This window comes from Rhamphochromis longiceps, linkage group LG7, assembly GCF_057381845.1.
Source record: "Rhamphochromis longiceps isolate RC_006_pf linkage group LG7, R_longiceps_female_GT1.1, whole genome shotgun sequence".
NCBI classification, from domain to species: domain Eukaryota; kingdom Metazoa; phylum Chordata; class Actinopteri; order Cichliformes; family Cichlidae; genus Rhamphochromis; species Rhamphochromis longiceps.
Genome location: NC_140563.1, coordinates 67021780 through 67044214, shown reverse-complemented (window position 1 = coordinate 67044214; position 22435 = coordinate 67021780). Strand labels below are relative to the sequence as shown.

The 22435-nt window shown below is 41.4% G+C and overlaps 1 protein-coding gene and 1 long non-coding RNA gene across 3 annotated transcripts; one reads left to right on the top strand and one right to left on the bottom strand.

Moving 5' to 3' along the window:
- The first annotated feature begins 99 nt into the window (after nucleotides 1-99).
- Nucleotides 100-6829, top strand: LOC146666791 (uncharacterized). Its single transcript, XR_014912800.1, has 3 exons — nucleotides 100-525; nucleotides 770-857; nucleotides 6712-6829. It is a non-coding gene; the product is annotated as an uncharacterized LOC146666791 (long non-coding RNA).
- rfwd3 (ring finger and WD repeat domain 3) lies at nucleotides 3881-18789 on the bottom strand. Of its 2 annotated transcripts, XM_085414912.1 has the most exons (14): nucleotides 18565-18789; nucleotides 15158-15355; nucleotides 11657-11934; nucleotides 11314-11576; nucleotides 11132-11187; nucleotides 9952-10134; nucleotides 9764-9855; nucleotides 8395-8509; nucleotides 8052-8286; nucleotides 7666-7816; nucleotides 7406-7582; nucleotides 7076-7290; nucleotides 6732-6946; nucleotides 3881-4740 (listed from the first exon to the last, which is right to left on the bottom strand). In XM_085414912.1, the coding sequence occupies exons 3-14, from the start codon at nucleotides 11932-11934 to the stop codon at nucleotides 4597-4599; spliced, it is 2124 nt and encodes a 707-aa protein (XP_085271038.1). In that variant the 5' UTR covers nucleotides 15158-15355; nucleotides 18565-18789; the 3' UTR covers nucleotides 3881-4596. The 2 variants fall into 2 exon arrangements, with proteins under 2 accessions (XP_085271038.1, XP_085271037.1); XM_085414911.1 differs by lacking the exon at nucleotides 15158-15355.
- Between the last annotated feature and the right edge of the window lie 3646 nt (nucleotides 18790-22435).

Sequence of the window (22435 nt, the reverse complement as noted above, 5' to 3'; positions counted from 1 at the left end):
AGACAGATTGTTTTCTTCTAGTGAATAGTTCATAAATATTTAATAAGTCCTCGTGTGTTCATGCTGTGAGTCATCCAGCCATGGAAATGTCTCTTCCTGGCATTCTTTATGATATTAGTTTAGTGTAAAGTTTAATCTTTTATAAAGTTAATTAGTTAAATTAAAACCTGTGAACACTGCGTGTAAACTTGATGTCTAAACATCATACAGTGTGGTTCAGAGCAGTTCAGTTACTACTGTTCCAGTTTAATTGGTGAGATCTGTTTACACCTCCCAGTCCGGATTAAAGCTGCACATTTGGTCATGTTTCCTCTGCCTGGAAGTATGTTATGATTAAAGACCTTTCAGTCACAAGACTGCTGCATTTGTTAAGCTCACAATAACTTATTTGATTTCAAATTCATATCAGCCTGAGAACGGAGATGGATCCAGGCTGTTTTCAGGGGATGCTTTTTATTTCAGGAAAGAACACAGCACGACGTTCTCAGTCACTCTGATGTGTGAACCTGAAACACACATGTAATGGTAAGTTTGGACTTTCAACTGATTCATGTCTTAAAATGAAAGTGTTATATTGGATGTTATGGAAATAAATAATTGTAATTGGTATTTTCATGCAGACTTTTCGAAGTGTGCATTGAAACGGAAACAAAACCTCAGTGTTTCTCAAATATCATTAAATATCATCAGCTGGGCATTTTCAGCCCTCAGGAGTGGTATGGTGGATCTCTTTATTAACAGAACTCTTCTTTTGGCTGCTCCGTTTAAGGGTCACCATATACGATCATCTGCCTCCATTTTACCCTATCCCTGTGCTAAGGATAGCGCGACACAGCGACTCTGCGGTTTCCTTTAAGGTAAACACATAAAAACATTAACTAATTAGAAATGATAAGCTTAAGCCGGTAATTCAAAAATAATTAAAGAATAATTAAATAATTAGAGTAGGAATTTCAACTAAAATGCTAGTGGCAGAGGTTTTTTTTTTTTTAATGTTGTTTTCTTATTACATGCACCTTTAAGAACAGCTGAAAACATGTAAAAATTATAAGCTGTGTCCAAAGCTGTGGTACTGCACACAAGAAACCACTTAAACTTAAGTGATGTGGCACCCAGGATCAATCAAGCTCTGAGTTCAGACTGGATATTTTTTAATAAGAAAGTTAAGATTTTAGGAATAACACAAGGACAAACAGTAGTCAAACGTGCATTGAAATGATGTTGCATGCATGCCGTTCTTACTGTCTGTGCAATATAAATCAATAAGTCACAGATAAATGAGCGTGGGTTTAGGATGACTGAAAGCAGAATGATGTGGTCTCGTCTTGTGGTTGATAAATGTCTGAAGCAGAATGTAGGTGTAGTTCAGTGTACTTTCTTCAAAACAAAGGAACTGTTATATGCAGTGTTGGGTAAGTTACTTTAAATGAGTAACTTAGTTACATTACTAGTTACTTCTATCAAAAGTAACTCAGTTACTTCAAGTTACTCGTTACTTTCAAAGTAACTAGTTACTAGGGAAAGTAACTTTGGTTTTACTCAGAATTCTCTTGTTAATGTGTTGCTTCCATAGCTTTGCCAGTCTTCTAGCTTGCTTACTTGCCACAAGTGCACTGTGCCACCTACCAATAGAAAAAAAAAAATAATGTGCATATTTCCACGAGAGAAATCCCACGCCTGGACCGTCGTTGACCACCGCCATGATTCTAGCCTACGTCACAGCGTCATGTGCTCTTTTTTACATCCAACAAAAAAACTGCAGTCGTGGTGCTTTCGATTGTACTCAGAACTCAGAAATTCTGCCTTCTGAATAGGAAGATGTAGGCAACACCAGACTGCAGATGAGCTGCATACAGAGCTGGACTGGGACAGAAAATTGGCCCGGACATTTTGACTAGAGACCGGCCGCCATTATTAGAAAAATCATAAAGCCTTTGAATGAAAACAAACACTGTTGTGACAGTGATGTTCACTGTTCTGATGGTATATATGCATCAATCTATCAATCGTTTGTAAGATTCAGATAATTATTTTTTAAAAGTGAGATATTTTAAATGAGAATAAGAAAGAAAAGTATTTCTTTGTGCCCCCCTTTCCCTGTTAATGCCCTACATGGACCCCTGGCAACACTTTGCTAGACCCGCCCCTGCACAGTTACCAGCTGTCAGCTACCTAAAAAAGGATCCTGGGGTTATTTGTCTCTCAGAAACAGTTCATAACTTCCCTTCAACTCATTCATGTCACCTAAAAGGTAAACCTGTTTCTCCATCACCTGCCCATCTCTGATGATCCAGTAAGGACATCTCCTGGTTTCATCTTCATGTTTCACTCTCATCACATATTCAAACCGATATCATGACCAGCAGCTTTACAGCTGTGGCTCCAGCAAACATCAGCTGATACTAGAAATTAATATTAAATATATTCTAACAGCAGCTTATTAAACTTAAACGTGCTGCTGTTGTTTACCGCGACATCCGCTGGTTTCCTCTTTCTGGCGCAAAGTGGGTGATAAACAAACAAGAGAGAAAAGCCGATCAGCTGATCATTGATCAGTTTTCATGATTGAAGTAGCAACAGGAGAGGGAGGGGAGAGAATGAGAGAAGAAGAGGCAGCTGTGCAGCAAAGACACAGAATAACTCCAGCTTTGTGTCTTTTTCATTGTAGCTGAATTACGGGACAAACTGTTCCTTTTCAGCTCAATAGGAATGCATAATATTTTCTCTGAATACCAGACGATTCTGTTTTTTACAGGACGGTTGGAAACTCTAATAATTAACCTTATGAACAAAATAAAGTTCAACATCAGTAACATCATAGCACCCACCCAGCTGTATAGAAACTCTGTCATGCTAGCTAGTATGCAGTACGGAAAAAGTCAGCATAATGAAAATAAATTCCACCTAAACTTGGTTCATATCTGACCCAGAGAGACTGCAGGTCATAACTTCTTACCTGAAGTTCAGTTCACACTTGGACCGGCGACTCTCCTCTTGCCTCCCCTTTCCCTCCTCCACTACTTGTGGCTAATCTGTGGAAGCTCCACGATAGTCGTGTGGTGACTATCGCGGTAATCCCAGTAACGACTAACGCGTTCCTAATTTTGGCATAACAACTAGTTACCGTGCTCGTTACCACAATAATAACGTAGTTACTGTAACACATTACTTAATAATGGTTAGTCCCAACACTGGTTATATGTAGCCAGTTTTTTACAGTTTGCAAGACTTTTGGTTCAAAACTGACAAATTATGTATATTGTCATAGTTTTGAAGTGGCCAGTTTTTTTTTTAAACAATAAAAAAAAAACAGAAAGAAAAATCCCTTAAGAGAGGAGCGTTTGTCGGAGTTTTTTTTTTTTTTTTTCCCCAACAAAAAGCTTTTAAGAAGATAAGATGTACGAGCAGTCCATGAAGGCAGCATCTAGCTGATTTGCTCAGCTGGCAGAAAAACTGAAAGTTTCTAGACTGAACCATCCCACAGTGACAGGCCACAGAGTTCTAGTCAGCACATTAATCTCATGTAGGAGGCTCTAACAACTGATCTGGTGGTCAGTCTCCATCGTAAGCGCCATAGTCACGCTGAGAGACCAAATGTCAAAGAGCAGGGAAACAGTAGAAACTACCAACACCTATTCACAGGTCAATTTTACACTCAAAGTCTCACAATCTGAAACTAAATCTAGTTTCTGTTCAGCATCCATCTTTGATCCTCAGCATAAATCAGTCTAGATCATAATTTTAGCTGATCTGTTCTCTGATAATCCAATGGAGAAGAAATTTTTCTACAGCTGATAATCCCTTGAGATTATTTGGGGGGAAAAAAATAAAAATACTACATATGAACACACGTTAAAAAAATAAATGAATTACACAGCAGTTTAAATCCAACATTTTGACTTTATTTAAAAATAACACATTTTTATTATTAACTTTTGAAGGCGTACACAAACAACTGGTGGCAAATATACATATATACAACTTCCTTTAAAAAGACAAAGAAAGTAAACTTTTAAACGACAGCAGATTACTTTGGCACTTTGTGATCCGTGTCAGAGGGCTAAATAAAATCTGACTCCAATAACGAGCCACAGAGATGGACAGAGTTTGACAGAAATGAAAACCTGAAATTTTTAAAAGGCGGACAAAAAAAGAAAAGAAAAGGGGGGCTTATGTTGAATTTTTGGGGAAACTCTGAAAATCTGATAAATTTAGCATCAAGTGTTGGAAAGTCCTGCTTGAACTAACCGAACTCACTGTCATGACAAAGATAGACGAGTTTGGCCTACATTCATGTTTTCTTTCACACACAGACATTATTAATCTGATCTTTGGCTCCTGAAATCACACTCATATGTTGAACAGAAATGATCCGCCTGCGTAATTTGAATCACTTCAAAAAGAAGAAGCGATGAGTGTGAAACGCTTCCTCAGTCCGATCACTCGCGGTAACCTGTTCAGCGGTGTAAACGCACAGGTAAAAGTTTAGCAGCATTACATTTCCCACAGTTCCTCACAGATGGCGTCCTTTCCTCGTGGGACTGAGGTTTGTCTCTTGGTTTTCTGCTCTTGTCGCATTCACCCACTCCTCCCACTTCACTCCCACTTGTAGAGCTTCAGCATTTTCTCCGTAAGCGATGCCAAAAAGTGCTCGCCGTTCACAGAAAACGGGCTGATGTCCAGCACCGGGAGGTCGGCCGGAAGCTTCTGGCGCAGACCGCCGCTGCTGGCGTCCCACACCTGAGGAGGAAAAGGAGAACGAGATGACAAATCAGACAGAAGGAAACATTTAAGCTTCAAGCTTAATATTCAAGAAAAAAATAAGAATATTAATACAATTTTAAAATCTAAAGACAACATCAGAACACCTTTGGCAAAGTCAAAACTGGAAACTGACTCATCAGAAATGATCATATATAAAGTTTAAAAAGAAACATTCAAGAAAAAAAATTATCTAAACTATCAAATAAGCAAGTCTCAGTAAGTGTGACTGTGAGTCATTAAGTAAATAATTAATTGTGTAAGTAGGTCAGTAACTAAATATGCAAGCACATAAGTAAGGTGTTAAGTGAGTGAGTGATTAGCTAAGGCCTCAGTGTCAGTCAGAGACGCTGTGGCAACCTCTGGCCTGTGGAGGTGAAATGGGATCTAAAGAAGGCGTTGCACCAAAAACCACCTTTGTGATTTCTTTAGTTCTTAGCAGGTTGTTGTGAACACCCACAGTTTGCACACCTTTACCAAGCAATTAAAATAACTGTGCTCAAAATACGAGCACAATTAAAAAGAATTTGGGCTAATATTTCATAAAAATAAAAATTAAATTTAAAAATTATTCAATCAAAAAAAAAATCTGGGTTAAAAGAGAATCACTGATTTTCCTTAATTTTTAAGGAATATTTAACCCTTTAAGACCTACCATAGAACCAAGTCCGCCAGAGCTTATATTATATTTTTACATGCTGTGGAGCCATTTTTGGGAGCATTTCAAGTTGCTATACAATCATTACAGCCTAAATTTTAATAATATGTATGCATTAAGTGTATTACATAAATTGCAATAAAGTGCAATAAACTACAAAAAATTGAAAATCGTTTTTGCTTTTTTAACATATATTTCTACTTAGAGAAATTTAAGAGGCTTAACCCTCAAAACTGTAAATACAAAAAAGTTGCACAAAATAGTTTCCCACCACAGGAAATTTATTTTAAGTGTCTTCATAGTTTTATTTTTGAAATACACCAATTTTTATATACTGCAGGAAAAACAAATATAAATATTATAATGCATATTTGCAAAAAAAACAGCATATGCATCAAAATAAACTATTTCCAGCAGTGCAATTTGAGTCCTAAGCATCCCAGAAACGACACAGAAAGTCATAAAGTCAAACATAACTTTTAAAAACACCAGTGTAGGCTCACAAGGCCCTGATGGTAAAAAAAAACAACAAAAAAACAAAACTACATTTCCGCGAAAATGACGTCACTTCCGGTTTCGGGCAGGTCATGGCGGACATGCAATAGTTCACGCTGACGTCTATTCTAACGTAGGAATACGTTCTTATGAACAGCTGATCCGATCAGCAAAGCATCTGGAATATTATGTTTTTGTTGCTGCAAGCGCTTTTTATGCAGTTTTTGCAAAGCTTTATGTGGAAGGAAATCGTGACCTAGGACAAGCTGATGGCATAAGATGTAAGTACAACTCCTCCGGTTTCATATGCAAAAAAAAAATGATTGCGCTAGCTTACGCGGTTGCAGAGCTACCAGGATTTAAAAATAGTTACGCAAAACGGAGCGTGCTGCTCCGACCGGCTTTAAAGGGTTAAAGAACATAAACTCTCGGACACTTGATGTTACTAAATATTACAAAATGTAATTGGGAATTGAATAATTATTACATTTAATAAATAAAACCATTTAATATATTTCTTTAATTTAATACATTTATTTATTTTAATACATCATTTAATACATGTAATTATTAAATTATATTTAAAATAATTGAAATTACACAAAAAAAACCAACAAAAATGATATGGTATTTATATTTATACATTTCAATTAATTTAGAATGCAAAAATAATTTAACGAAGCAAACCACAAATATTTTATATAAAACAAATATGAATAAAAAATACTAAATTCATTCAAATAAAAGCTGATCATTTATCAAAATATAAAATAATAATTTGCTCTTTCAAATAACAGACAAATGTAAAAGGACTGACCATAGTGGAGTTGGAGGCCTCGTCCCCGGCGCAGACCAGCGTCCCGCCTCCGTCCGGACTCCTGAAGACGGCGTTCTTGGTGAGCAGTTTGCAGGACGAGCCGGCATTGAACGTCTGCACCGGCTCGCAGGAACAGCTGGGCAGCTCACTCGACTCCTGCTGAGGGGTTCGAGTCAGCGCCATGAGGACACAGCGCAGAGACGGATTGGAGCGTCCTGCAGGACAGACGATGGTTACTCAAAAGGTGCCATGAGAGGGTGTAAAGTTTAGATCACGTGACACCGCCTCCATCTTTTACCTACATACGTGGTGTTCTATCAGGAACTGAGGGGTCAGGGTCTTACCGGGCCTATAGGTGACGAGACAGTGTCGACTCTCCGTCTCCACCTGGATGTCGGTGCAGCCAGAGGTCTCCAGGGGCAGGACGTGGGGCCTGTAGGTGGCCTCGTTCACCTGCTCCCAGAAACACCCGCCCTCCAGAGAGCCAGCAAGGAGCCCCCCACATGGGAACGAGCTGGACGCTGCCCTCGGGACGTAACACAGAGATGCCACCGGACATCTGGAAACATCACACACCCACAATTCAAAGTTTTTAAGTTGAGTGAATTTGTGAAACTGTGGTTTAATAAAACTTTTGGTCTTGCTCGCTCTGCCTTCGTATGTTTTTTGCGTACCTGGAGCGCAGCGGCACGAGCTCCTGCACGTGCGTGCTGGTGTCTCTCGTGTCGTAGATGAGCACAGAGCCGTTGCTCAGGCCGGCATAGATGTAGTTACTGTTGTCCAAACACCAGCAGCAGCTCCACACTGGTTTACCCGCATTATAGGTCTGAACCACCGTGTTGGTCAGCAGGCTGGAACAAAACAACAACACATTAACTCACAGGCGCGCACGACTCAACCCTCTGTGAGGCTGGAGATGCTGACGTGCTCGTACCTGGTCAGTTTGATAGTGTTGTCCAATGCAGCAGACAGCAGCAGGCTGTCGTTCTGCCTGTTGAAGGACAGACCTCGGATCTGTTTGCTGTGGATGGGAACGTACTGACTCGCCCTCATGTTCACCACACTGACCTTCTTTACCCCGCACCCTGAATGGAGGAAAAGAGGAAAAAGGGGAAGTTGAGTGATTCAAAACACAAACACACACACACACACACACACACACACACTAACTCGGGTGATCTATTAGTGGAACTTCTCTCATTATGTGTGCATGTCTAACGCGACTACATTTACACAACTAATGCGGGGTGAAACTGTTCTTCGTGTCTGGTGTGAGCGATAAAGAATCACACTTGTCAAGTGGAAAGAAGGATGTCTCACCGGGCACCAGCGTGGTGTGAGGCGACGGCTGAGAGGCCAGCAGGCAGCTCAAAGGTTCACAGTACGATAAAACCCTGCAGCCTCCGGCCTGAGACACCAGCACCGCTTTGGAGAAGCTGTACTGAGCTGACCTGGAGCCGTCCGCCCTCTGAGACAGGCTCAGGACATGGGAGGAGGACGAGGACGTGGAAGAAAAGAGGTTCCTGCTCGTCTCGGTTATGAGGGCTCTCAGCTCCTGTACGAGGGAGAGAAGGCAGATTATTAGCATCACATTCTTCACTAAACTAAAGCAGAGGGAGACTTACGCACTTTGATTGTGTTTAAACAAAAACACATGAAATACCTGCAGCTCCTGCTGTGCTTGTCCGTATTTGTTGGTGACGACCTGCAGTTTGATTTTGTACTGAGCCGACTCCAGTTCAGCCTTCCTCCTCAGCGACTGCTCCTGCTCCAGAGACCTACAAACACGTTGTTGGGAATCAGTCATGGGACTAACAACCCACAGACTAAATCCACCTAACATGTCACTATATTGTTACTGATCCTGATCTACTGAAATCTAACAAGAACAGCACAAACAAGGACAGCTGAAGCTGGCTTTAGACAATTATTCATAATTTTTGCCATTTTGACACCAGGCCTGTGAATGCAGACTGGGAAAAAGTGTGCAAGAAAAAACTGAAAGATTCATTCTTTTGCTTTGTCATCGTGACCTAAGTTTCATTTTCAGGCTTGTCAAACAGGCAACTGTGAGCTGGCTGCAGGTTCTGTGATCCGTCACTGTAATTAGATTTTTTTTAACATGATGGTAAAGCAACTTTTCTGCTGATGCCATTAAGAATCCAGTACACCCTCTGCACTGTTCGCTTTGCATGCCACCGCAACATCATCTTACAGTCGCTTGTTTATGCTAGCTGCTAACCTGCAGGTAGGCACTGCAGTGTTCTCCTGAACAACAGGTGTGGCCACTACAGCGCTGATACAGGAAGAGAAGAAGTCAAAATCCGAGTGTTTTCCACAAATTCTCATGTTTTTCAAACTGTTGCAACATCTCTCAATGAACAATCTGTGACTTAATCGAGAGGTGGTCTTACAGCCGAAGTGAAACCATAACAGTGACAGACGTGACATTGTGTTCAGCATCCCAGTTTTGTGGGGGTCGGGTGGAGGAATGACCCAATAAGATAATAACAATAATAATAATAGTGTATACTTTATTGATCCCGTGGGGAAATTACTTTCTCTGCATTTGACCCAGTCACTCAGTGAAGCAGTGGGCAGCCACTAAGCAGGCGCCCGGGGAGCAGTGTGTAGGGATGGTACCGTGCTCAGGGGTACCTCAGAGTAGCTCAGTGGATTTGAACCCCCGACCTTCCGATCATGGGGCGACCATTCTACCTAGAGATCTTTTAGAGTCCCTGTTTGCAGATTACAGATTCTTTCATTTGATCTATCAGTGTCCAATGTAAGACATTATCCTTTTAAATATTAATACATATAGAATTTACTTGCACCTGCAGGTATGGAGTGAGACAGCTGTTGTCAATTTCAAGTGATGATTCTTTAATGGTTTATCTTTCATTTCTTAAGCAAATATTTAACAGTTTATAAACAGAGTTCACTCAGGATTCGTCCCGCTGGAGGAGAGCAGCGTTCCTCGTTAGCACAGCTAAACGGATATGGTGCAGAGAGCAGAGAAGGCGATCACTCACTTCTTTAAGCTCTCTTGCTCCGTGTTGTCAAGCGCTCTCAGTTTTGGAGCATACAGGAGCACGATGTCGGAACGCTTTGCTTTCTTGTTGCACTAAAATCACAAAAAAATAAAATAAAAACAACCCCCAAATATATTTTAACCTTCAATCTTCCACCGGTGGTCGATGGGATTTTTCTTCCTTCTCACCTGCGGACATTTAGCAGAAGGGCTCTGAGCTTTCAGCCAGCGCTGGATACAGGTGTAACCGAAGAGGTGACCACACCGCAGAGCGGCGAGTCTGTGCTCGCCGGCTGTCGTCCACGCTTCGAAGCAGATGGTGCAGGTGTCACCTTCATTCTCGTCACTGGGAGACAGAACTGCTGAGGACACCTGGAAGCAGGGAGGATCAACAGTTAATGATCGTTTTTGTAAATATCCTAAAAAAACCCAAAAACAAACAAACAAACTGGGGACAGCGTTTTATCAGTGAATGCGAGTTCTTTTTAGCCTGTCGATGTGTTTCAAAGGCTCAAAGTAAGGTTACACTGACTTGTTGCACCACCTTGTTGTGGAAAGTGGCATTACAGAAACGCATCAGCACCCACGTGAGGCTTGAGTTGATATATTTTCCACATAATGCATAAATAGTTTTGACATAAATTCTTGACATTATGTCTTCCTTTAATTAATTAATTATTAATATTTAAGCAGAAGTTGGATTTGTAAGACTTTACTGTTGTGGAAGGAAATTTAACACCAACTGCACACTTATCAAAGAACGCATCAGTGACTTGGTGTTGTACGGAGCTGGTCTTCTCCGAGGACAATTTCCAGTCAAGGAATACTGTACAAGACTACACTTGTTACAAAATGATGATGGTAAACATATTTTTCTTGTTTTGTTTTTGATGCAATAAAGAAACCCTGGTTTTTGTGGGTGCTAGAATGAAGACAGTGAGACCACTTTGGAAAACAGCTAAAAGACACAATTTAGCGTAATCCATCTGTGTCATGGTGGTTATAGGTCACTGCAGATGATAACTACAAGTTCACAGAGCTTGTGAACCCAATTAAGAGAGGATGAAGCGAGGGCTGGTACCCCATGGTCGGTGACCAGACCAGGCCCCTCCACCAACTGAGGACCAACTCACTCTGTGTGTGGTAAAGCCAAGCACACTTTAAGAAGACACCAAACATCACAGCAAACATAAGGAAAGCGACTTTTCTTCAGCAGTAACTGCATACTAATGCTGAGATTTTTCTTTTTTTACAACCAAAGAATTTTTTAATAAAGTTATCCTAAAAACAATTTTAAAATATATAAAAAAATAGTTTTACATGTGTAAAAAGCACAAGAAAGCACAAAAGAAAAATGTCTGAAAGCTACCTGAACACCCTGGACTTGAGCTTCTGCCCTCTCGGCTTCTGCCGTGCCACTGGAGTCTGAACGGAGATAAAAATCATCGTGGACACTCATTGGTTACCTTCATGTATCATAAGCCCAGCTGCAGCTTTATGATAAAGCTTTAATCAGGGTGATTTCTTGAAATGGATTCAGCTGAAACTCACTGGTCGTAGCGGCTTCCTGTGGTTGAGCAGGTTGGACAGTGACGCTGAGGTCAGACCCAGCAGGTGGCACAGGGTCGATGGGCTCTGCAGCAGCACCCGTGCTCTCTTCTTCACCCTCTGCCTCATCCTCAGACTCACTTATCTCAGTGGCGCTGCCCGACTCTGGCTCTGCTGTGCTGGCAGCCGGCGCTCGCAGCAGGAAGTCTGGAAAGCCTCTAGAAGGCGCTGCAGTCTGGCTCGGATAGTGCACTCTGAGGCCCTGCCTGCACCACAAACACAGGTTTATCACCTTGATGAAGCACACAAAGCACATGTGATGTTTCTTCTGTGCTGTCCAGCTTACCTGACTCTCCTTCGTATTGGCGGCGTAGATGTAGCCCCGCCCACCGCCCTCTGACTAAACGCCCAAGTGGCAGGAAGCCTTGGAGGAGTATAAGCTGCTGCCTGTCCCTCGGCGCTGCCATCATCATCATCGTCATCTACTTCAGTGCTGCTGCCAGAGTCGGACATGACGAGAGCAGCGTTGGCATTCTCAGCATCGCCTGCAGGAGCTGCAACGCCACCCTCTGGCTGCCCAATCCCCTGCAGCTCCACAGGAGAGTCTACCTCCATGGCCTCCATCTGCAGGGTAGCATTATGTGTATCAAAAAGCCAAAAAAAACAAGACAGGAAACTACATTATTTTCTGTTCAGCAACTACATGCAGACTAATCGTGGCTGATGTGTAAACTCGTCCAAACGGCTAAGTGTAGGGTAAACGGTATACAGTAGAAACTATATGAATTTGGCCAATGGTAGAGATTTTTACTGTATCGCTGTACCGCGATAGCTCATGTTGATGCGCCTGTTTTGGTTGAAAGCATCGCAGTGGCTGCAAGCTATCATGGAGCTTACAGGTGGGGTGGAGGAGGTGGTGCGCATAAAGAAGACCGGTGCAACGTTGGTCACATGGACCTGGTTTGGGTTTAAGCAGTCAGAGGTTGAGCAGAAAAATATCATTTGCAAATTATGCCGGGCGACAGTAATAGCGAAGAAAGGGAATACAAGTCATTTGTTTTATCACCTCAAAACTAAGCACGTTTTGGAATATGAGGAAAGCCAAAAACTGCGCCTTCCACAAACTTTCAGTTTTTCGATGTTCATGCCTTTTTAATTTCTCATTTATTAAAATTATAAATATATATTTTAACTCAAAAGTACAGTTTTTAAATTTAATGTTGCTGAAACAACAAAATAATTAAAAATAAATAAATCTATCTGATCGAGATAGATTTATCTCATCTTTGGAAAAGAGTTTATTACAGAGAAATGGCCCTTTCCAAAATAAAAGCTACACTATACGCTTCTTCTGGGCTATATTCTCAGCAGCATATTAAACATATCAGGTCCCCATAAGGAGAATCCTGTGCTAACGGTAGAGCTGGGCGATAGAACGATAACGATATGTATCGCGATATAACTTTTACTCGATAGAGAAATTAAGCTATCGCGATAGACCTCGCCGCTCTTGTCCTCTTAAAAAAAAAAAAAAAAAAAAAAAAAAAAAGGTCAGCCAATCCAAATTAAGTAGCCCAGAGCCGAACCAATCACAGCCGCAGCGTCACGTCGCGTGACTTGTTACCTACAGCACAAGTGCCAAGCTGCACGTGTGTTTGTTTGGGAAGCAGCCAGCGGGTAATGGAGGAAATGAGTGTGCCGACTAGAAAAATCAACCGAGCGTGACCGAAGAGAAAACAGATGATGGTTCCAATGCCGGAGAGATTGTCGAACGGAAGAGCCATAGAAGCTCCGTAGTGTGAAGGTATTTCGGCTATTTCAAGTCTGACAAAAAACAGAGTAGCGTGCACTGTAAATTGTGCCGAAAGCAAGTCTGGAAATACAATAAACTGGTGCATGCGTCACACTGTGCGCCACGTTATTGTTTCGGTGAAATGAATTTCTACAATACTGTTACTGTTAATTCTACTCTCTGCAGTGTTTAAATGCTTACATATACACACAGTTACTGTCCGTCCACACATACGACTCGGTTCTGCTTCTATGCCGCAGCTTTGTTTACTTTTTCCCACCGAGGCTTCTAGACTTCTGATTGGCCAACATTTCTGCACGGTTAGGAATCTAGCGCCACCTGCTGCTTTGGCATGTTCACAGCAGCGTTTTCCTTCATTTCTGCCTTTATGTGTGGACGGGATTATTTTTTAAAACGAAAACGGAAAATCTCCGTTTTCAAAAATACCCGTGTACGTGTGGACGTAGCCTCAGTCTCTGACTGGAAGCGCTAATTTGTCATTCGGCTTTTGTCAGACTAAAGTAACTGTTAAAACTGTTTGAAAAGCTCAGCTATACAACAAGGAGAGATTGAGAATTTCCTTTTAGTTCTCAGTTTATTTGATATTGACAAAAGTTAGTCAGTTTTGTCTGTTCTTCTGTAAAACAAACTAAGATTTATTTTTAGAATTAATATTTTGTTTCTAAGTGGAATTGACAATTTAGTCTGTTTCGTTTGTTCTATTTTGAAACTTAAACGCTTTAGCGGCTGCCTTTTGTGTAGTTTGCAATATTTGCCTTTATCTATCTATCTATTTGGCTTATATCGTGATAGATATCGTTATCGACTGAAATGAAAAAAACATATCGTGATATGAAAAAATCTCATATCGCCCAGCTCTAGCTAACGGCTGTCTAAATGACTCGGGTAAAGTTTGTAGCATGTGTGCTTGTTGTTTTTGTCTGCTTGTCTTTGCACTAGGATGATGTCGGAGTAAATGTGCAGTCATATTCGTTGTGCTGTCAACGTTAATCTCGTTAAAATGACATTAACGCCATAACGCCGCAAAACTCCGTTAACGAGTTACCGCGGATCGCCCCATGCATGGGGCTGGACGGCGTCAACACGTTAACAAGCAAACTGCGCTAATGTACTAGTTCCCACCAATTGAGCATTGCATGGCACATCCGACATACTGTTTTACTTTTGTCCATGACGTGCTTACCTTCAGGGTCATGCTTCACATAAAGACCAAGATAGTTCCAAACGCCAGATCTGAATGAGGGTGGGGGAGGTTCAATTTCGGGTAGCATTGAGGCAGTTGCCATGTTGCAACGAGCTTAGCTTCTGTCTTGCTAGCTTGCGCTGCGCTCAGTGGATCTGCACTCGACAGTGCAGTCTAGGTGGAGTAGTCAAACGCAGATCCACTGAGCACTCAACAGAGACAGCATCATCAGAAGAAAAGTTGATAAAATAAATAAAAACTTTTGTATTGTTCGATACATATGCGTACCGAACCGAAAGCACTGTATCGAACGGTTCAATATCGATACGAGTATCGTTGCACCCCTAATATATATCAGCCCTAGTTTGCGCTGTGTGGCTCATTAAACCCACCGGCTTTAAACAATAATCCTTATTTCCCTTCTGCTATAGAAGTTTCCACTGGGTGATCCCTGCAAACTTTATTCTTTATAAAACCCTAAAAAGCCAAATTCCACAACAAAACCTTTCACATGTTTAATCTGACTCATCCCTGCACACTGGACAGTAAACAAGCAAATCTCTAGTGCCTCTCGTGCACCTGACCAGGTTGTCCATTGGAAACAGATCACAGCTCGGTTCTCCTCACCCTCAGGTACGTCCCGCTAGTCAAGAGGTACGGTGGCCCCTAGAGACAAAGCACGTACAAACTCCAAAACAAAGCGGAAGTGCTCCAGGACGCTAGGGGCAGTGTTGAGCTTCTCTCTGAGCAAAGCACAGTGACTGTTAGCTAACGTCAGATTTGACTCCACCATAAACCAAGTGTTCATAGTAATTAAAAACATATCAAACAAACAACAGTTTGCACATTACCTTTCTTATAAAGCGTGGTTGTTCTATTCTTGCAGGTGTTTTCTGCCGGTATCCAACTCCAAGCGTTTGCAACAAACTTGCACTTTATTTTACAAATCGAGCTCAACACTGTCCCTAGCGTTCTGGAGCACTTCCGTTGTGTTTTGGAGTTTGCACGTGCTTTTTGGAGTTTGTATGTGCTTTGTCTCTGGGGGCCACCTTAAAGAGGCACAGAAAAAGAAGGAAAGAATTAATAAAAAATAAAAACACAGAGGCTGCCTGCGATAACTTGTAATGAGGAGATCTCAACTACAGAGACTGTCAAGTTTTATCCAAACAAGGAAGGGGGGGGTAACAAATGTCCTGCTTAAAACAAAGAATATAGCCTTCAGCAGGGAGAACGTATGAACAAGTCAAAGGGAAGTGAAAACAAATGCATGCCAACAGAAACTACAGAAAGAATATGGAGTGGAAGCAGCACATCATGAGTGAAGTCTGGAGTGGAGAGGCTACCCAGGAGTAGTGGTGTGAGCCAAACCAAATCTGTGAACCAATTCTGCTCTTTAACAGCTTAAAACCTGTGGCTGCAGCTCCCTCCTTCCCCACACTGAGCCTTCCTCCCATACACCTTCAACCCTCCCCCATTTTTGCCCCTCCTCACAGGCTCACTGTGTTTTCCGAATTTTACAACTCCTCCCCCCATCTGTCACCACACTGCTGACCAGATGCAGAGTCAGATGGGGCCAGTAGTCCTCAGAGCTTGCGCTACCCAGTTATGTGGTTCCATTGCATCTTTAGGACAAGCCCGAATATGGAAAAGGTCCCCATGCAGTGGAAGAGGTCACAGAGGTCACATACCTTGTGGCTTTGCCCAAGACAGACCTGTGGCACTATCAGCACAAATCAGCTCAGGTCCATGATCAGCCCGTTTATGACCCCCTTCAGCCAGTCTCTACCTGCTCAACTATCTCTACACCCACCTGGACAAGCTAACAAGCACAGTTCAAGAAAAAAAAAGTTTGTTTTTTTAAATAATATTTTTTAACTTCTCCAGTGACTTTAACACCATCTGTCCAACTCTACTAGGCGATAAGCTTAGATGAGGGAGGTGGACACATACAGTATGTGAGAGACAGTGTGGTCAGCAATAGAGCAGGGTGATATGGCCAAAAATATTTATCACGATATATATTTGAAAATTTGCGATAACGATATAACCGACGATATAATTGATGCGAGACAAAATACAACTCCACAACATTACTAGCGCAAAAAGACAACCTTCCATTTATTTTCACTTAAACAAGAAGCTGGTTTTTATGTACATTAAAGCTTTATAAAAATGTAACAGTGCAAATGCAAATTCCTTGCTGAAAGTTTAACCAAAATGCATTTCCAGTAGAAATGGGCTGACATATCCTGAGCATAACCACGTATAATATGGTTATATGGTTAAAAAGAGGTGCTTTGCAACATTAAACTGCAGTGTGCAGTACGCATTTTTCGGACCATAAGGTGCACGGGATTATAAGGCACATTAAGCGAAACAAAGCAGTCAGATAAATCAAACTTTATTAAACTCATTCTTCTTGCTTCCTCCACTTCTGTACCCTTGATTCATTAATGTTGAATTCTCTGCAGCTGCTCTATTCCCATGTTGTTGCAGTATATTATATTAACCTCGTATTGTGGATGGATTATCTCAGTTGTTCTCCTGACTGAAGTTTGGTCCGTTTACAGCATCCTGCCATGCGATTGCATTTGTCTCTAACCATGAAGAACCTTCACGTTAACTTTTATAAGTGGAAAAGTGTTAGTGTTCGTCCTCCAGCTTCACTGTTTATGTTATGCTAACATAGCTGTGTCGCTAGCGATCACGTAGCACATCATTATATACCAGCTAGCCCAACTTCAGTAACCCTACAAACGTCACTGCTGTTTAGTTTCCTGTCTTCATTTATGTTGGAAGTGATAGCAGAGCTGTACGTTTGATTTTTTTCAGAAATCTCTCAGTCAGAACATGCAATATCATGCTTAGGTAACTAGCGAAACTAGCGAGCTAACTTCCGCTAGCTTCCTGCTAACTTCTAACTCCGTTAAATGTAATAACTTTTGTTTTCATGGATGCCTGGAAGTTAAACTTTATAGTTACACCTGGTAAAGCAGCAATGCTGATCGTTTTATTAAAGATGAAAGAATTTAGACAGTTTTTAACGCTCAGTGATGCTGCAGTGTTGTTTGACCTGAAGTATACGGAGTTTAGGACCCAGATTACTCCCAGATTTAAGAGCATCTTAGTCCGACAAATATGACAATAACAACAGCCGCTTGCATGTTCTGCAAAAAAATGTGCTTTGTTGTGTATCTGACGGACAAACACCAAACCAGTTCCACATCACGGAAGTTGCACCATTTTTACAAACCAATTCTGGTTCATCTGTTTCACTCAACAATCGGCCATGTGCGTATGAAAACAAAGGCACTGCGCATGCGCGTTTTACTCCCATTCTATCGCGATATTTCATTTTCCTATCGTTGCCTAACATTATACCGGTATTACCGTGAACGGTATAATATGGCCCAGCCCTAGTCAGCAACCCTGGTCCCTGCAGGGACCAGCGCCTCTCCACCACAGACTTCAGCTACTGCACAGAGACCTGCCACCTTCAGAAATTGTCTGATTATTCTGCAGCAGTGGGATGTAACAGAAAGAGTGATGAGGAAGACTACAAGACTGTGGTGGGAAACTTAGGTAACGCAAAAAGATCTATCTGCATCCTAACCTGGCAAAAACTTAAAGTCGGTTGTGGACATGAGGAGGATTGGAACAACGCGTTAGGTCTGATTTTAAAAGCATCACTAAGCTAAAATATGGATAACCTACAGTTAAAGCAGTCATTATCAACAAACAGCTGAAAAACCATTCCTGAAAAGTCTCTACCATGTCGTTCCAGCGGATACTCTTCGCTGCGCTCCCCGGGAGACGCAGGCGCCTTCTTCGGTTGAGCCCCGAACTAAAGCCCGAGGTCATAGAGGCCTCGGAGCAAGAAAACCGCCAACAGTCACTGCTATTCAAACTCCACTCAGCTTCACCTTGACTGTTACTTATCGGCACAAGAGCAACGTTTTACAATCTGGAGAGAACACCTGTTGTTTTCTGTGATTTCCGTTTTACCTCCAGATAACCACGGAGCTAAAGTTAGCTAGCACTGGAGTGGAGCGATTCAGTAAAAACGCTTTAATGTAAATTTACTCTTATGCTTAGTGCTTAAACATATTGGCGTATTACCAAAGGTAATGGTAACCATTGTACGTACACAAAAAAGAAAAGTAAACGTTAGTAGGCTCGTTATTAGCGCTGTTAGCCAGCTTGGCTGTGCTGTGCTCGGGTAGTCGTCGCGGCGCGGTTAGGATCGAACCCTACCTACCTGTGAGGGTTTAACAGCTGCCGATCCCGGTCTCAACTTCCACAGTAGTTAGCAACATGGCAGAAGCAAGTCGAAGAAGCAAATCTAGAGGGTCCAGCTGCTGTGTTGACGAGTTACTACTTCTTCTCACAGCGGTTAATGCAGTCAGGCAGACCCGCCTTCAGAGCTCGAATCTCCCGGCGCCAGTCCGCTCCGCCCGCTCCAGCCTGCCGCGACGTCACTGCCGAAGATCGTTTGTAAATAAGACGATTATCTTCCGGTCAACAGAGGATCGTCGATGTGTGATTTCAGAGTATCAAATTTTATCCTTCTGACCTGAAATTGTTTTCCAAATTTAAATGAAAATAGAAAATAAAAAAGCAAAAGATAACGAAACGCTGTATTATATTATTATGTGGAAAAATTTTGCATTTAAAAGTAGTAATAGGAAAGTTTCGGCTTCTTCACCTGCACACGTGCGTCAGCGTGTGGAATCAGCGATTCAGTGGTTATACTAATGTAGTAAGAAAAGCAAAATGAAAATATAAAACGAAGATCGTTTCTAACTTATTTATAAAAAATAATAAAGTATGGATTTGAACATTCCATGTTCAATGTTCAGAATGCTCAAAGTGGATGACTAAAGGCATTTCTCTCAGTCAGTCTCCTGCTGGTGTTCAGGAAAAAAAAGCACCTAATACATAGTTTCACCTCTCATCCCAGAAGCTTCTTCAGTTCTAAGGTCAAATGGTGGAGAGAGACATGGACCCCCTGATGGTCTGTTTACCTAATCACATGAGCCAAGGTGTGAAAATGTGTGTAGGTCACAATCAGCCAAGGTTTTGGGGGAAACCTTCTGTGTGACCTAGATCCACCCGATCATGTGATTTCCTGAGGTCAAAAGGCTCAGAATGTGAGTGGCACCTGGGAAGGCATCTCAAAACTGGATTGTAGATGGCAGACAGTTGGTGTGGTAAACCACCATCTCTGTCCAAAGATTGTGTTCACAGTGGACATAGATGGCTTCTTTCACTCCTCTTTCATACCATCTGTCTTCTTTGTCCAAATAGGAGTCCCCAATCCCAGTCTACAAGGGCCAGTGTCCCTGCAGGTTTTAGATGTGTCCCACCACAGCTGATTTAAATGGATAAATTACCTTCTCAACATGTCTTGCAGTTCTCCAGAGGCCTGGTAATGAGCTAATCATGTGATTCAGGTGTATTGACCCAGGGTGAGAGCTAAAACCTGCAGGGACATCGGCCCTCGTGGACTGGGATTGGGGACCCCTGCTCTACAACGTGGTCTCTGCAGATAACCACACATCTTAAAACATCTTTATCTTATCTTATGTGTGTAATGAAACTGCATTAAAGGACTCCATTCAAAAGCTCTGCTCATCAAGGTCCTTAGTATTCATTGTTTTTGTCTGTTACATCGGTAAGACAAAGAATGTTTTCAACCCCCGTTATGTGAATCAAGCTGAACCTGTTGTTTACTACAAGCCACACCTCAGTGTGGGGGAAACCCTAGTCCCATTTTTCAGCAAGCAGCCCAGGTCTTTTATAAATATATTTATAAAAACATACTATAACTATAAACTTTAACAATACTCTTGAAAGGGTAGGGCAAAATGCAACTCCATAAAATCAGAACATAATGTCTTTGAAACACAGATGACAATAAGATAAACAATCATCTCGCTGTATTACTACAGTATCGGCAGCAGGGGAGTGTGTGAAGGAATATTTTCAAATATCTCGGTGACTCAAAAGCCCCGAGGCAACACAGGGTTTTAATTCTCATTTGTTTTTACATCAACAAGAAAAAGAATGTGAAGTTTTCACCCCTATTCTGTGAATTAGAGGAACCTCCCTGGATCCTTACAGTTTAAACAGATCTTTCAGGATGTAAGTCATGACTCAGAAGTCAAAAAACAAGGAGTGTGTATTTTTCATGTATCTTCCTTAATTTTCATGTCTTTCCGTAAAGGAAATCATGTCACACACCGAAAAACTTTTGGTCTTTGCAAACAATAGCCCATGTTAGAGAGTGTTCAAAGAGCCAGGAAAGTCATTTTTAAGTTGATGGTATGTGAAACAGAGTCAAATTGTCAAAAAACGGATTAAAAGCATACCACTACTCAGATTTTGAATAAATCCGTGACTTGTTTTGTTTTTGTCTTTTTGGTAGTTATGTTTGGTGCCCGGTACAGCTTTAATAAAAGTATCCATAAGAACATTTTATTCTGCATATGCATACAAATCATTTTTACCAGCCATGAGTAAAATTCATATTTATGTACAATTCAAAGAATCCATTATTAAATGAAACTACATATTCCTCATACACTCAAGTGATATAAAACCTGATGATGACTAGATAGATCTACATTTCTGAAAAGAAAAGAAAAACATCAGGTTGAGTGCAAGATTCTCTGGAGGAAAAAAAAAAAGAAGTAATGTCTTCTGTACCAATGTCTGAGAGCCAGCGGATCTCGACTGGGTTGCCAAAACTCTGGACAAATAGCACTTAAAAAAGTCTGCAGTCCCTTGAATCTCCAGCCCCAGGAACCAACTTTTCAGCACCACGACGAGACAGACAGCCTGTTGCACACAGCAATTTTGGAGCTTATCAAACTCACCTCCGTTCTAAATGCAATTATCCAATGCACCACCAAGATATTTGCGTAAGGTGTAAAATGAAACATTCATGCCGTTCTCCACTTGAAAAATATTACTTTTTCATAGCTGACAAAAAGACTGGAATGGGTGTTTTTATACCTGCAGCACAGAAGATTCTGCATTTGGAGGGCTTCACCCCAGAGGAGTGGCAGAAGTCTACCTGTTTGAGTTAAAAGACACTGTCAATGTTGAACAAAGTCTTAGAAATTTGCAAGATAGTGTGACCACTGTGAAAGCGCATAAAGTACATAAAGTTGTAGATGACACATACAGACTGTGGTAGGAAAAGTAGAGTTCTCTAATGCAAGTTCATGCACTAACGGGTACGAGAACGCCTGAGGGGTGACTGGGGTGATACGCTTAAGTATCCTTCTTATTTCAAAGATTGAAACTGGTATCGAGCTAAAAATCTAAAAAGATCTTTATTAAATGCAAAACACTCAGGAGTGAACTAAATAAAAGTTTTAAACACGGCTTAAAATATCATTGCTGCTAAATATTTAGAAAGAGTGAGCATTAATAGACATGCTTACTGTTTGAAGGGACTGCAGGTGTCTTGGGTCAGAAAAACACATTACAAATCTTGTGTGCCTAAAGGCCCGGCTTTGACAAACTGCAGGACTGAGCAGCTCCGAGTACATCAACATCCGCGTGACATGAAAAAAAACAAATAACTATTGCTTTTTGTCACTAAAAGTAATACTAAGTTACTTTTTTTTAGTAATTCGTCTGCGAGTCCCGTTATATAACTTATCAAAGGTCAAAATATTTTCTGTATTTAAAAAGGTGCATTTTTTTTAAAACTGTCTGTAAATGATGATGAGAACTTTCACCACTAGGTGGGAGCATTTTACCAAAACTTTTAGTGTAGAAGTGCAGCTGAATCAGAATCAGAAAGGCTTTATTTCCAGATGTTTAACAGACTTACAACATTAAGAAATTGCTGCGGTACCTTGTGTGAAACATACTATAAGACAAACACTTAAATAAAAAAAAATGCTAAGCAGATTGATACGTACATGAATGCAGGTGGTGATCAGTGCAAAAATGGAACAGATGCAGAGAACACAGTATAGGGTCATGTGTTTGTGGTGGGAACAGTCTTATGGTTATTGTTCATCAGTCCAACAGCAGAGGGGAAGAAATTGTTCTTATGACGAGAGGTTCTGGTCCGAATGGACTGGACCCTCCTGCCTGAGGGGAGCAGGTCA